The following is a 14925-nucleotide window of genomic DNA, read 5'->3' as shown; positions in this document are numbered from 1 at the left end:
AATTTGTTTTTTAATAAATTTTCATTTTATTGTCCTCAATATTTTCCGATTTTACTGTTTTATTTGGTTCTGGTAATCCATAATCTTTACATGCTTTTTCTTCAAATTTAAAGATTTTGTTTAAACTTAACAAAGTATTGTTTCGTTTATCGTCTTTTAAATCTTCAATAAAAAATTTGTTGAAGTGATTCCCAAATAGATTTACCACAAACGTCTTCGGATATTTTAAACCATGCGAAAATTTTTTTCAGTTAATACAGCAGCATAACGTTACAAGCTTCTTCTAATATTTTATGTATTTGAGAGTCGCGTTCAACTTAACCTAAAGCAATAGCAGTATCTCTAAACGAACTATCAAGTGTGCTATCAACTGTGTCCACACTTTCGAAAGATTCAGCTCCACTCGTCTGATTTAAATTTAATTTAAAAAAAAACATTCACACTCCTCAAGTAACACTATTTTTAGTCGCCCTATTGTTAAATTACCTCTTACTTATTCTCTTCTAACCCAAGTTTTTACCGTCGAATTAAAACAGTAATATTCTGAAATATTTACGTATCTACTTTTTTTTGCAAAACTATCTATTTGCTTTAATTCAAACCAAGCTGTTAATGCTGTTTTGAAGTGTTATAGCTTTAAACATCAAGTGGCGCGGTTGCGCCACGAAGGCGAGTTTGAGAAGCTGACGATGACAATGCCGTGGTTACCGCGTACACTATTTACTTCTATATTCGAATACCAAATTTTCAGTAAATAAAAAAAAATACTCATCATTACTTTACTAAAAATTTTTTGATGCAATATTACATTTTGTATGTTCAACTATGATTCTCAACAATAATATTTGTGGGAAAACTATTAAAACATGATAATGAGATGCATGGTTAAACAAAATTACCAAAATCTCTTTTTCTTTCTCCTTCCTCAGTTTGCCATGACTAGACCGTTAGGTTGGCCGCATACTGGCTACAAAGATATCGATACTATCGATTTACTGTGTCAAAGTATAGTCAACTCGTTCTTAGGATCTTAAAGCTCTGTAAAGTATCATTTTAAGTATGTATATATATTTATGCATACAATATTTACAAATTCCTGATAATTAATTATTGATATTTACATCCAAATATATATTATTTTGTCACAATAGTGAGTTTTAGGAATCTCTTGCATGGATAGACCTTGAAGTTAGTCGCACTTGGGCTATAACTGATTTCCTTAGTGCGTAGAAATCAAAATCTTAGCAGATTTTCTTAAAGAGCGTAGAAATCAATATTGCGCAGAAAAATGCACAGTTGCACTGTATGTATAATACATGCACTATCTCCCTGCCATAATTAAATTTGTGTGCACGTGTGGACATTGTCTTACTGCATATGCTTTTGCCATCCTTAAATTTTTCGTTGTCGTCGACGTTGTCCGAGCAGTGTCCCACATAAGCTGCAGGTGTTTAACTGTGACCTTGAGTGGAACCGTGCTAGCCATTACACACAGGCTCTGATAGAACGTGCAACATAGTTGTTCATAACCTTGACAGGCCACGCCGACTTCATAATTTTTTCTTGTATTTTGCCTGAAACTTTGATCGACTAGTAAGTCTTAAAAATGGCTCTTGAATCATTGTATACGACCAATGAAGAGTTTGAAGAGCTAGTTGATCGGGATCCTACAGCGTAAGCATATTATATAGTTTTTCATACATAAGCAAATAATTTGCCATAATAATTTTTTAAACTTTTCATTTTTGTTGTTGTTTGATTCAATGTTTGTTTTGATTTATTGTATTAGGAGCGTTTTGGGTTACATCAAGAACGTCACTGCTCCTTCCAAAGTTGGGAAAAACAATGAATGGTTTTTTAAGTTCGTTTTAACAAATGGTAACAAGAAAATTACCGTGCTTATTTGGGGCAGCGTACTGATCGATAGATTTTACAAAAATATCAATTGCAACGAAGTAAAATAATTATTTTTATATAAGCTTATTTAATGAGTTTTACATATAATTAATAATTTGTATGTATGATTCTTTTCAGATACTTAGTATTAATGGAGCGTTGTGCAAGCCACAGTAAATATAAAGAAGACCAAAATTTTGTACCATTTTAATTAATTGTCAAAGAGAATCAATTGAAAAAGAATTACGACTTTCATGTATTATTGATAAAAATATTATTAAAAAAAAAAAAATTATAATCAATAATTGCTACAAATTTTGATATTCAATTTTTTACATAATAGATTGTCTTACAAAATTTACAAAAAATAACTGAAATCCCCATAAAAAAACTAACTTTTATATAAAGTAAAAGGTTAGGCGAGTTTGATGTGTTTCATATACATCCAAAATAATCATGTTCACAAAACTAATAACGTTATACAGTGAAACAAAAGTTATTTTCATAGCAAAGACTACAATATCTCATAGTGTTTCAGTGAACATATGTTTCTAGTACTACTTATTTGAAAATATTTAGCGATAAAAAATATTTAAAAAGTAATAAGATCATCAAAAAATAGTCAATTTTGTTGCCATGTCAAAGAGTTATTGTAAACATGAAATTATTCATCACTAGAATGAATATCTTGATTAAAATATGTAATTAAATAAAAAATTTTTCACAAAATAATTTAACGTTTGAAAAGTAGTGAGATCAGTTAAAATTAGTCAAGTTTATTGATACATCAAAGAGTTATAATTCTCTAAAAATTATTCAGTATTAAAATGAATATCTTTATAAAAATATCTGAGTGCATTAAAAATTTTACAAAACGAAATGTAAGATTTAGAAAGTAAGAAGATATAAAATAAATAGTCAAGTTTTTGACATTACAAATATTGTAATATTTGAATAAGGTATGTATTAATTTTATAATACTTTTAAGGTACTGAATAATAAATAGTTAAGCCTAATGTTTTATTTTTATTATAAAAGCAAAAAATGACAACATTTTGGAGAGTAAATAAATCCGTATAACTTGCCGGCCTGGGTTTATACTGTTCTTGACTTTAAAAATCCTAACTACTTATGGAAAAAGTTTATAAATAAATCGATTTCTTAAAAAAGCCTTATTTGAAATATTCGCTTGGTTACGAAATAAATCTTTTACTATTGTTAGTAAATTAAAAGCGTAAGAGTTTAAAATAACTTATTCACAATCTGTAATGCTAGTTTTATGGATTCAAAACCTTGTTCCATTAAAATGAAATAATATTTTTTGTACATTGCCTAAAACGTCAAAGCTTTGTACAGACATAAAAAATACTTAAAGGTCTGGAAATTATTTGTACTAAGAAGCCAAGTAAATGAATAAAAATGTTAGCACGCAAATAAGTCTTTAACTAACTGCACGTAAGCCATTGTAACACATTTTTTTTTTTTATGTTCATCATCCCCCAAAGGCTCAGACATGGTTTTTGACACGTATATAGTGTACTTAGCATACAGTATAATATTGTAACAACTTTATTAAAAAGCGAAGATTTTAACTGTAGAAGGAGCTGTAGGTTGTTTAAAAGGCTCAACTCCCATGCTGAAAAAATTCTAATTTAACAATGAAAATTTTGTCCAAAATAGGATTTGAACCCCAGCCATTAGGATCTGTGAGCAGGCACGCTCCCCATAGAGCTATCATATGCCTGATCACATATAATTATATATAAATTTACAATTTTTTTTTTTTTCTAAACGTTATTTTAATTGTTTGCTAAAAAGTGGTATAAACCCGGGCCGGCAAGTTATACAGATTTATTAACTTTCTAAAATACTGACTTTTTTTGCTTTTAAGATGAAAATAAAACATTAGGCTTGACTATTTGTTATTCAGTACCTTAAAAGTATTATAAAAATTAAAACATACCTTATCCAAGTATTACAATATTTTTAATGTCAAAATTTTCTATTTCTTTTATATCTCATTACTTTCTAAATCTTCCATTTCGTTTTGTAAAATTTTTAATGCGCTCAGATATTTTTATAAAGATATTTATTTTAATACTGAATAATTTTGAGTAAATTATAACTCTTTGATGTATCAATATACTTGACTAATTTTAACTGATCTCATTACTTTTCAAACGTTCAATTATTTTGTGAAAAAATTTTTTATTTAATTACATATTTTAATTAAGATATTCATTCTAGTAATGAATAATTTCATGTTTATAATAACTCTTTGACGTGGCAACAAAGTTGACTATTTTTTGATGATCTTATTACTTTTTAAATATTTTATTTCGCCAAACATTTTTAAATGAGTAGCATTAGAAACATGTTAACTGAAACACTTGAAGATATTGTAGTCTTTGCTATGAAAATAATATTTGTTTCACTGTATAACGTTATAAGTTTTGTAAACATGATTATTTTGGATGTATTTGAAACACATCAAACTCGTCTAAACTTTTACATTATATAAAAGTTAGTTTTTTTATGGGGTATTATTTTCTTGAAAAACTATTTTTGTTTATTTTAAATATTACTTGTTTAATTAAATACAGAATGACTACGTGTACAAAGAGGAAACTCTTGCAATCGCCATGCTACTTTCATGGAACCTAAATAGCGGCCATCTACATACTCTGATATTTCATAAAAAATTTCTATATCGTCTTTTTTATCACTCGGATCTGTTTTTGTTACTTTATGCGGTGCTCTATCTCTTCCTTAATGAATATAATCAAAAGTATTCTTTATACTTTGAATAGATGCACAATACTTAAATTTATGTGGCACTTATATTTGGTCAACAAAAATGGATTGTATGGTACTACCACTAAATTATCAACCAAAATTTTTCCATCACTATTTTTGATTCTAAATATGTGATGATCACAGTTATTGTCACTGCTTTTGTAATTTGGGTATCCATTTTTGTGAAAACAGTATTATTAGTCAACTTTTTTGGAAATTTTTTTGTACAAATTTTTTGATGACTGGTAAGACATGGATTATCTTTACCATAAAGTCCATAAAGCATTTGTTTAATTACTAATTTTTGTATTTGTAAATCAAGTAAAATTTTTTCTAAAATAAGTTTATCTATCTGTATAGTGGTAATCAATTTATTGTTTATAAACAATGTTGAAATAATATGAGAACGAGATACTCCGCTTTTTAAAAACTTAATGCTATGAACGTAAGCAATAACTTTTTCGAAAATATTGTGTTGAGTGATATAATCTAAAATTAATTTTAATTTTGTATGAAATGATCTAACAGTTACATTCGGTATATTATTTGGAGTGGTACCTTCAGGAAAGTTTTATAAAATTTGCTTTATTTCTAACCATTAAGGGTTACATGTAACGGTAATACAAAAATTAGGTCGTCCAAAATTTCGCATTATTACCATTGCATCTGGATAATGTTATTTTATTTTCTATCATCATATATGCATGCAAAAAAAATTGTTGCGTTAATCTTCCAGCATAGGGTATGGGTCTAAAAATTTTACTATTTGGTCGATAGGAAGCTCGATATAAGTAATATTGAAGCAACGTAAGATTTTCGGCTTTTGTTAAAAATTTTTGTCCATAACACATACTTCATCCTACTTTACCAAGTGGAAATAATGAAGAAAATATCATAGAATCAACATGCTGTATCCAGCATATAGCATCGATCATGCAACCTTTAAAGGTGTTGATAAATTAGATGATAATATTTATATGAGTTTTTCCGAAAAAATGTTAAACAATATTCGTAAAGGCCTGACACATTATGAACTGAAACTATACATAGAACTTATTTTATACTTATTTTATACTTATTTATACTTATTTTATATAGAAAATAATTTTCATTCGTTGTAGTATTTGCTATGACCATAAAAAAGTCTTAAGGTCAAAGTTTTGATAGTGTGGGATTATACTTGAAAAAAACCTTAATTTTTTATGGTCAATTGTATGTGGTTTTATCGAGATGCGCACATAAAAATAGAATATTAGTTCCAATCAACAGAGAAAACATTTTAAATATTAATAATATTGTTTAAAAAGAAATTTTTCATCGTGAGTAATAATGTATCTAATAATAACAACATGATTTGAATATTCTTATATGTATAGACAAAATTTATTAACTATTAATACATCCCATGAATGTGAATTGTGTTCATCTATTGTACCAATTTCAACATCAATTTAAAACAGAATAGGAATAGACCTAAATCTTCGTGGTTTAATAGGGTTTTATGAGTTCACTCATAAAATGAGTCAATTAATGCGAATCTTCCATGGTTTGTGTTAATTATAAACTAAATGTAATTTACGCTTTGTGCAATGACCCCAATATAAATCAATCATTACTTTAAATTTTTTCTTGACCATAAGATAAATGATAGTGATAGTAAAGTTTTGTCATAAAGTAATTGAGTAATGAAGCAGATTGAAAATAAAAGATTAATATGTACGACACGAACACGTCTGTATACATATTAAGGTCCGAAGGAGACAGTATGATCCCGGTCAAATTTTCCAGAAGTAGTGTGGGGACCGAAGGGGGATCACAAAAAATTACAAAGGCTGTAGGGAGATGTAGAGGGTTTTGAAAAAAATTGTGATGTGTCAAAATAAAGGAGAAAATGACGGGTTTTTACCTTACTTTGTGAGTGTGCAGTGGGGGGCGAATGGGGGTCTGTGGGGGTTGTGTGGAATGCACCACCGAGATAACTATATTATACAGGAAGATATGTATATGTATATTATCTCCATTATTATTACGAACCATAATGTTTATTCATTTTTACTACGATTAAAAATGAATCGTTGTTATTGATACTTGCATCTACGATAAATTTTATTTAGTTTTGTATCATCTATTTGAAAGAGAATTTAGATTGTTTTCTACTATAATTTGAACAAGAGAAAAATAAATAATATAATCTAAATCAGAGTACCTTAGCCAAAATCTTCCGATTTTGTTTTGTTTTTCCCACTTTATCGTGCAGTCAGGTCTATACATAGAATACAACAGATAGTGGAAACTTGATAATGTAAAATATAAAGTGATAGTCAGCTCATGTTTGTTACAAGTTTTACCGTGTACAATGTGATTTCAATACGTACTATTCATAAAATTGTCCTAGAAAACGGCCTCAGTACAGTAATCATAATAACTTGTAGTATTATGTATAACATTCCTTATCAAATATAAAACGCTATTACAGTAGAATACAATGATAATTTTTCATATAGATACCGAAGCGATGTAAATATATTTAAACAGAAATCATATAGTACATTACCCGTTCTTCTTAACTCGCATACCATTAAATGAACCTAACGTTTTCAATAATTTTTTTTTTTTTTTACTTATATGGATCTATACCTTGATTTTAAGTAGACCAGGGCACAAGTAAATTGTACTGCTTCCTTTCCTTAGTCCTTAGTTTTTCCAATATTAAATCTAATCTATCTTCATTTTTCGCAGTTTTACGTAAGCTTACATCTTCAAACTTATTGATAATATCATCCTGCTGTATATTTTCGTCACAAATTTTACAATCCATTTATTATTTGACATCTCATGAATATGTGTTCTAAGCTTCCGTCCTCGCCTTGACTCAACGTGCAGACTCTTTTCTCGTCCTTTAACAAAATTTGCTACTTCTAAGTTTCAATATCTTGCCCTAGCTACACGACTAATCTTTATGCGTTTATGATGTACATTTAGGTAATTTTGCGTACATAATTATTTCCAGATCTCTATTAGGCGCTCACTAAAACCAAAAGTGTTAAAAAATTTATTTGTATGCGCTCTTATTTTTACTTCATACTCTTTATGAATAGCCTCCTTGTAGCATAATCTCGTAAGCTTGTCCTCTCCCTGGTTAAAGATTTTCTGATCGAAATTAATCCCTCTCATATCCAAATGAACCCTTAGCTTTTCCATACCTGTTTCTTTCATTATTAAATGTCTTGGCGTCAGAAATCTAATCTTAATACCCATCTAAAATAATCCAACTGTACTTTTTCTATCTCTTTGATTTCTAACCACCCAAAAATCTCAACTCTACAACTCGTTGTACTTCTAACTAGGTAATTTTTTTCTCGTCAGTAAATATGAAAAAACTATACCTCAGCACAGACACTAGTGACTGTATGTCCGTTCGCAGAGGCATCTACCGACCGAGTTCTTATATATTTTTAATCTGGTGCAGAAAGTGAAACTTGTAAAACAAGATTAAAATTTTTTATACAAGGAAGGGAGTCTAATGATGGTGTAACAGTTAATTTAACAATATAATTAATTGTAGGTAAATAGTATTAAGGAATAGTTTTTATAAGCTTGTTAAAAGGGTAGTGTCGCAAAACCCAAAAATTTAAAAACGTCTTCAAAAAATTTGTATAAGCGAACAATTATATATGAAATATTATATTAAATTTTCAGATACCCTAGCTTCACCATTTTTGATAAATAAAATTTAAAAAAGTCTGTTTTAAATATTACATTTCAAGAACAGCACCCCTAGCTTCACCGTTGTTAAGTTATAACAAATTAAAAGTGTGTATTTAAAGATCCCTGAAGACGTTGCAACAGAGATTTCACCACTAACTCAATGTTGACGTACAATATAACCTCCGAACGTACCTATACTTATACGTATCGATGTACAGAGAGTTTTTGCCTTATGCGGCATTGCCACATTTCTACTTGTTGAATTCTGTGTCAGTTTATTAGATTTACATTTAAGTGATTAGATATTTTGGAAAACACATAAGCAAACGTATGTAGCCTTGTTCATGTGTTGAGCTAAGTGTAATGCTATGTATGAAGACTGTCAAGAACTCATGATGAAAAAAGTCAACATAATCCCAAAAAAATATTATACATGTTATATTTTTAAAAGGGTATCTCGAATGTTTTTTCATATATTTTAAATAAATAATAAACTTATCAAAAGGTTTTTAAGTTAGTATGATGATTTTGAAAGTTGTCAGTTACATAGTGAGAGTTTTCAATTTTTTGTTTAGATTTTAGCCAACTGTTTTGTATGATTACCGTAACCTCAATCATAATGAATACAATAAGAATAAAATATTGTGGCTGTAAATAATCTCAGATGAAGAGAACCTAGCCTGACATCAACACTTATTAATAATATGACTAAATAATTATTGTGAAGAGTAAATTTATAGTAACGAATATTATTAAGCTAAAGAATCAGACTTCTCGTTTCGTTGAGTCACACATTGCCATCCATAACATGCAGAGTATAGACTTTGTCGTCAGATTAATTGAATAATATAATAGTGGACACTCTCAAAATCACCATACCCAGGTAAAAAAATCTCCTTTTTCGTTTTAAATTATAAAAAAAGATTCGAGATACCCTTTTGAAGATCCAACATGTTTGAAATAATGTTGGCATTAGGTTGACTTTTTTTTATAATTTTAATGATTTATCGAAAAACTGTGGTTATAATACATTAGAATTACTGAATTTAATTTTCTTCTCTCGTAAATTTGATACCGTAATAAAACGATAAAAAAAGGCCTCGCGCGCTGCCTGTGCGATTTGACGTGAAATGCCTCATATTCGTCAAAATTACTCCTGGTACATTTTGTAAACCTAGCTGTTTTTTCTGGTTCAATTAATTTTTTTCGTCAATTTCTTAAAGCGCAAAGTAGTGCCCAGGCAATCAGCGTAAGATAATGTTGTGATTTGTGCCCCATGATACTGGAGAGAGTGATCGATTATGAGTATCATCAAAGCGCTACCATGTTATACCTGTGCTTGTACTAGGTACTAAATAAAAATACAATGTAAAATGTTCCTGACTGTAACAAAGCTATATGTACTCACTTACAATAAAGCCTTAAAATAAATACACTAAGTTAGTAGGTATTTATACAAAGAAAAACAAACATATATATATAAAAATATATATACATTAATATTATATTAGTTAGATATTACAGTATTGGTTACATTTCTTACATTGTTGCATACAGTTCATAATTCGTTGGTATAGTAATGATTCCACATAGACCACATTGAGAGTGAAGGATCTAAGTAGTAGGCCATTTTGATACGAGAAGGTCGCCCATACGGGAGCATTCCGTGGTGAAAAAGCATTTTGCGCTGAGAAATTTTACAGAGGTACTTTCTCGAAAGAGTCGCACTTGGCCTGGAATCGAACTGCGGTCTCCCGTGGTCCGGCCCACAAGCCTGCCGATCAAGCTACCGCGCTCTCTGTATATACATGTCCACGATAGACAGCGTTGCATGGCGTCTATCGTTTAGTTCTTTTTTGGCTGTCTTGAAGGCCACATGAAAAACTGTTATCTCTATTTCTTAAAACCAATATATAACCACTTTCAAACCATCTACGACTGCACGACAGCTTTTTATTAATAAATTGTGTATTGATTTAATTGTAAGTATAGTGTTGTGATTTATTAGCGGGGGTCTGACCCTCAAAAATCCTGCCCTTCCAATAAAATACTTGTCAGTATCTTAAATTTATCTTTGAATATTTTTGTATCCTTAAACTTCTGTATTTGAAAATACTTAAAAATTGAATTATTAAAAATGATTTTTTTCAATATAATTAACTCAAATTTGTGTTGAATTCTATAAAACTATCTATTAATTATTACAATGTTTTAAATACAATTATGCTTGGTAAATCGATAATATTTAGAATCAATATAATGACTTTCGATAAATAGATAACGTTATAAATCAATTAAGTTACACGTGATGAATAAAATTATACTACTTTCGATGAACAACAGTACACTTCTGAACTAAATCTCCTTGTGGTACAATTTACAAGGCTCCGTAAGAAGCTTTTCGTTTTGTAACATACTAACTAAAAGATGACCATACGTGCTGATCATATACTTTAAAACTCGTAGCTTTTTTAGGTCGTATTTCAATATTTTTATACGTTATGAAGTACAAAGGCATCTCTGATCTAAGACAATCCAGTCCTTTCGTAACTGTTATTAGTTTGTTATTAATTTTTTTTTTTCCAATTCATAAAATTTTATTTAGAATAAAAATGATGAGAACCAAATTGATTGTAACTACTAAAACTCTATTAAATTTTATGCTGAGTCTTGAAATCAAGACATATCTAATTTTTTATGTCAGTTATCTCTTATCGTTGTTTATTTACGAAGATGATTTTCACTTAGGCTTAAACCGATACGAATATGTAGTCTTACGACTTATCAAGCATTTTCAGTACATGCCGTGATTTCAACATATTCTAGGTACACTGGATGTACAATAAAGTAATAAATTTATTCAGTTATCTTAATGACTACGTATGTGTAAGTGACTTATTTTCTCAATCATAGTTAAATAAAACCTAGTATTTATTTTCAATATAAGTAATCATAATATAACGTCGGTATACCCACATTAATTTTTTTTCGTTTACTATAAAGTTTTCACGCCAATTTTAAAAGCACTAAACATAGAGGCCAACGTGCATCTAAAAAAAGGTGAATCACGTATGAGGATTGCTCGTAGCTGTGGTATGACCAAATATAACTCACGTACATGCACGCTGGCCTATGCTGACTGGAAACGAAAACAAAACGAAACACTTTTCAAAGCTGAAAAATAAAATAACTTCTAAAAACTAATAGATGCAAAAATTAGCTGAGAACAGCTGTGCTGGTGGATAAAAATAATTTAGAATTAAAACAAGTAGATTAAGATAAATATTATACATAGTTAATTTTAGAAACTTACAGTAAGCAACAGCAATATAAGTAAAGGTGTTAACTATGGTAAATCTAGCAGAGCAACATTATAAACATTTCGTTCGTTTTTGCAGATGTACGGCTTGCTGAGCTACCCCTTTACACTACCGAATTTTTATACCATCCGCAAATGGCCTAGTTTTTGGTAACCCTGTCAAATGTTCCCACTCGTTTTATATGTAAAGGAAAACGGGAAAGTCGAGCCGATAAAATATAATATAATAGATAAAATCCCCTCTTTCTGACTCAGATATGCCATAGAGAGAGAGAGTCTGCACGGCCACTTCAATGTAAGTAACGCAATTTTCTAATCCCCAGAGTGCCGTAAGCCGACATCTTCTCGAACGAGTAGGCAAAGAGAAATGTACGAATTGATCATGCTACCAACATTTTGGAATACATTCGTAACTAATAATAAACTGAAACGACCGACAAGCTTAGTTAGGTTAATAATCAATGGGTCGTGACAAACACCTAATTACGGCAAACCTAGCAACTATTGTAGTTATTACTGACTAAAAATTACCACTACTAAACTTATTGTTAATACCACAATACACCAGATGATTATTCAATCAACACTGACACGAAATATTAGGCGATTTTCACGGCTTTTGTTGCAACAAGCTTGATTGAATAAACAAACTGTGCATAGCATTAGTAAAATTTAGTAATATCTTATCTTAATGTTAATATTAAGTTACATGAAAAATCTGTAAAATTTGAATGTATAGGAGATAGGAGGGGCACGAGTGAGTGAATCACCTTCCCCTCTCTTGACGCATGTAGGAGAGCAAGCCGGATGTGGGAAGTGCCAATATCTGAGTGGCTGAACTATAGCAGCTCTAGCCAATTAAATTTTCGACTATTATCTTTTCCTCAAGATTTACGCCGGCAATCTTTCTTGCATCATTTTCGAACAAGCACGTCACTGAGGCCCAATACTCTTTATAAAAAGGCCCGGAAGCTCTGAAACACACGATCTTTAATTTTCACCCCTCGAACGATAGACTGAATAGTAAGAGTCCGCTTCTGCTACCTCCCAGTCTACCACGAGGTGGGGACACGGTATTTCATTCTTACCCTTGAACAGTTGACTAGGTAGTGGGAGTCCGTCTCTGCTATCGTACGGTTCTCCAAGAGTGCGGTTTAAAAATCAGAATTAATTTATTCATACATCTATGTATATAGAATAAAAAAAAATAAAAATAAAAAAGATGACATTTTGTCATTGCAAAAAATTTTATTTTAAGAATTGAATTTATTTACATATTTAAGTCATTGCTTAATGCTTGCCATTAAGAAATTATAATATACCTCAAAACATTTTATAACAACATATAATTACACCTCAAAACAGTTTATAGGAACATGTAATAATTTTTTTGATTTCGTAAGTTTCAAAATCAAGCACTGATATAAAGACTACTTTTGGCGTGTATACAAGGAATCATAACTATTTTGTTGTAAACATTTTCCAACTATAAAATAATGCATTACGATTTTCTTACTTTTAGATACAGAGGCATCTTCACCTATTAGTACAGAAGATGATTTAAGTAGCTCAGATGCTGATCACTCTAATATATCTGTTAACAGTAAAAAATTTTCGTTAGGAAGTAAAAACTTGAGTTCTAATCGAAAACGTCGAGGAAACTTACCCAAGCAGTCTGTTAAAATTTTGAAGAAGTGGCTTTATGAACATCGATACAATGCTTACCCAAGTGATACAGAAAAATTAACTCTAAGTGAAGAAGCAAATCTCACAGTCTTGCAGGTAAATTTTTTTAGTACTATAACAAGTATATATTGCAAATAATTAGTAATGGTATATTTATAATCACAATATTAAAAAACAATTTTAAGTACAATCGTCTATGATGCACAAACCTTATTTGATAAAGTATGCCAGTACCTTGTATATAGAGTCAAGCAGCATGATTTTAATTGGACTTAATTGCTTAAGCCATCTTCATGTGGTGCTATTTTTAGTTGATTATTTCTTGTTTTATTGTGCTATCTCCTATATTTCTATGCTGTGAATTATTAGTATTATCCGATAGGATAAGTATAGTCTCGTAAAGTCTTTTTATAATGTGTAACTTCCGAAATAGCATTTCTATTTTATCGTTCATGACATTTCTTACTTTTCTATACTTTTTAACATATTACTAACCTTGTTTTCTCTATTAACATTCTCAGTTTTTTCTTTTACAAGTTTTTTTCTTTTTGCATTATTCATTTTCCTTTCTGCATCACTTTCTGTAAGCTCTTATCGCCATTATAAGGTCTAAAAGATTAATTTAACTTGTTTTCCAGTCTAACAGACTTTCTTATGTTTTTTTCCTACTGGTTCCAGTTGCCCCATCATCTGACTCCATAGTCTGCTCAGATTTCTTGCTTCTTAGTTAAAGTGGTTTAATTCAACTTGTCTCTCTTTATTTTAACTTATTTTTCACTTCCTATCTTATCTATTATTGTAGACTCAATGTGAGCTATTGCTAGCAAATAATCAAATTTATTTTTCTTTTTTACTTAATAAAATTTCAAGTTCCTCTCAAGATTGTATACTGTAAGGACTAACCATTTTTTAATTAAACTTTTTCTTAACGTGATAACTTTGCTCACATTGCTTACACCTTAAGTAAGTGACGTACGTTTTTCTTATAGTTATAGCAATTTCGTCTTTTTTACATTCTCTTTTGACTGGGATATTCATCTAAGTAGGTTTGATGTGCTCGTTAAGAATTTTGATTATTTAAAATAAGAGACTTAGTATGGTAGCTATTCAGGATACTTATTACAAATTTTACAAAAAAACCTGTATAACTTGAAGTAGTAAATCCAATGTAGTGGCCAACAAAATTAAAAATTTTCGAAAATCCTTTGATATTTTTCCACAGGTTTTTTAGGGCGCTTGTTACTTATCTTACATAAGGATCTCATGAGTTTTAATTGACGACGTAGCTACTATAGTGACTACAAAACGAAAAGCTTGCATATTTCACTATTGACTGTTTTTAATTCCTACACAAAAATATGTAGAATTTAATTAATACAAATTAAATTTTTTCACTGGTTATTTCTGAGGTCGAAGAAACACTTTATGCGTATTCTTTGCATTTGCATTATTGCAGTAGCTAATGTTTTTTGTCTTACTTTTCTTTTTAATTAAAGATACATTAACACAAAATCTGTGAC

At 29.7% G+C, this 14925-nt stretch overlaps 1 protein-coding gene across 1 annotated transcript in view; it reads left to right on the top strand.

The window, feature by feature from the left end:
* The window catches only part of LOC106647241 (uncharacterized), a 153259-nt gene that overhangs the window by 48351 nt on the left and 89983 nt on the right, over positions 1-14925 (top strand). The window contains exon 2 of the mRNA XM_014363546.3: positions 13242-13501. Within this exon, the coding sequence (XP_014219032.3) occupies positions 13242-13501 (260 nt within the window). The remainder of the gene's footprint in view (positions 1-13241; positions 13502-14925) is intronic.

Source organism: Copidosoma floridanum, unplaced genomic scaffold (assembly GCF_036245765.1).
Source record: "Copidosoma floridanum isolate Cflo_tuat_1 unplaced genomic scaffold, Cflo_Japanese_pri ptg000006l, whole genome shotgun sequence".
Lineage (NCBI taxonomy): Eukaryota > Metazoa > Arthropoda > Insecta > Hymenoptera > Encyrtidae > Copidosoma > Copidosoma floridanum.
Note: the sequence above shows the minus strand (reverse complement) of the source record. Positions and strands in the feature narration are given on the sequence as shown.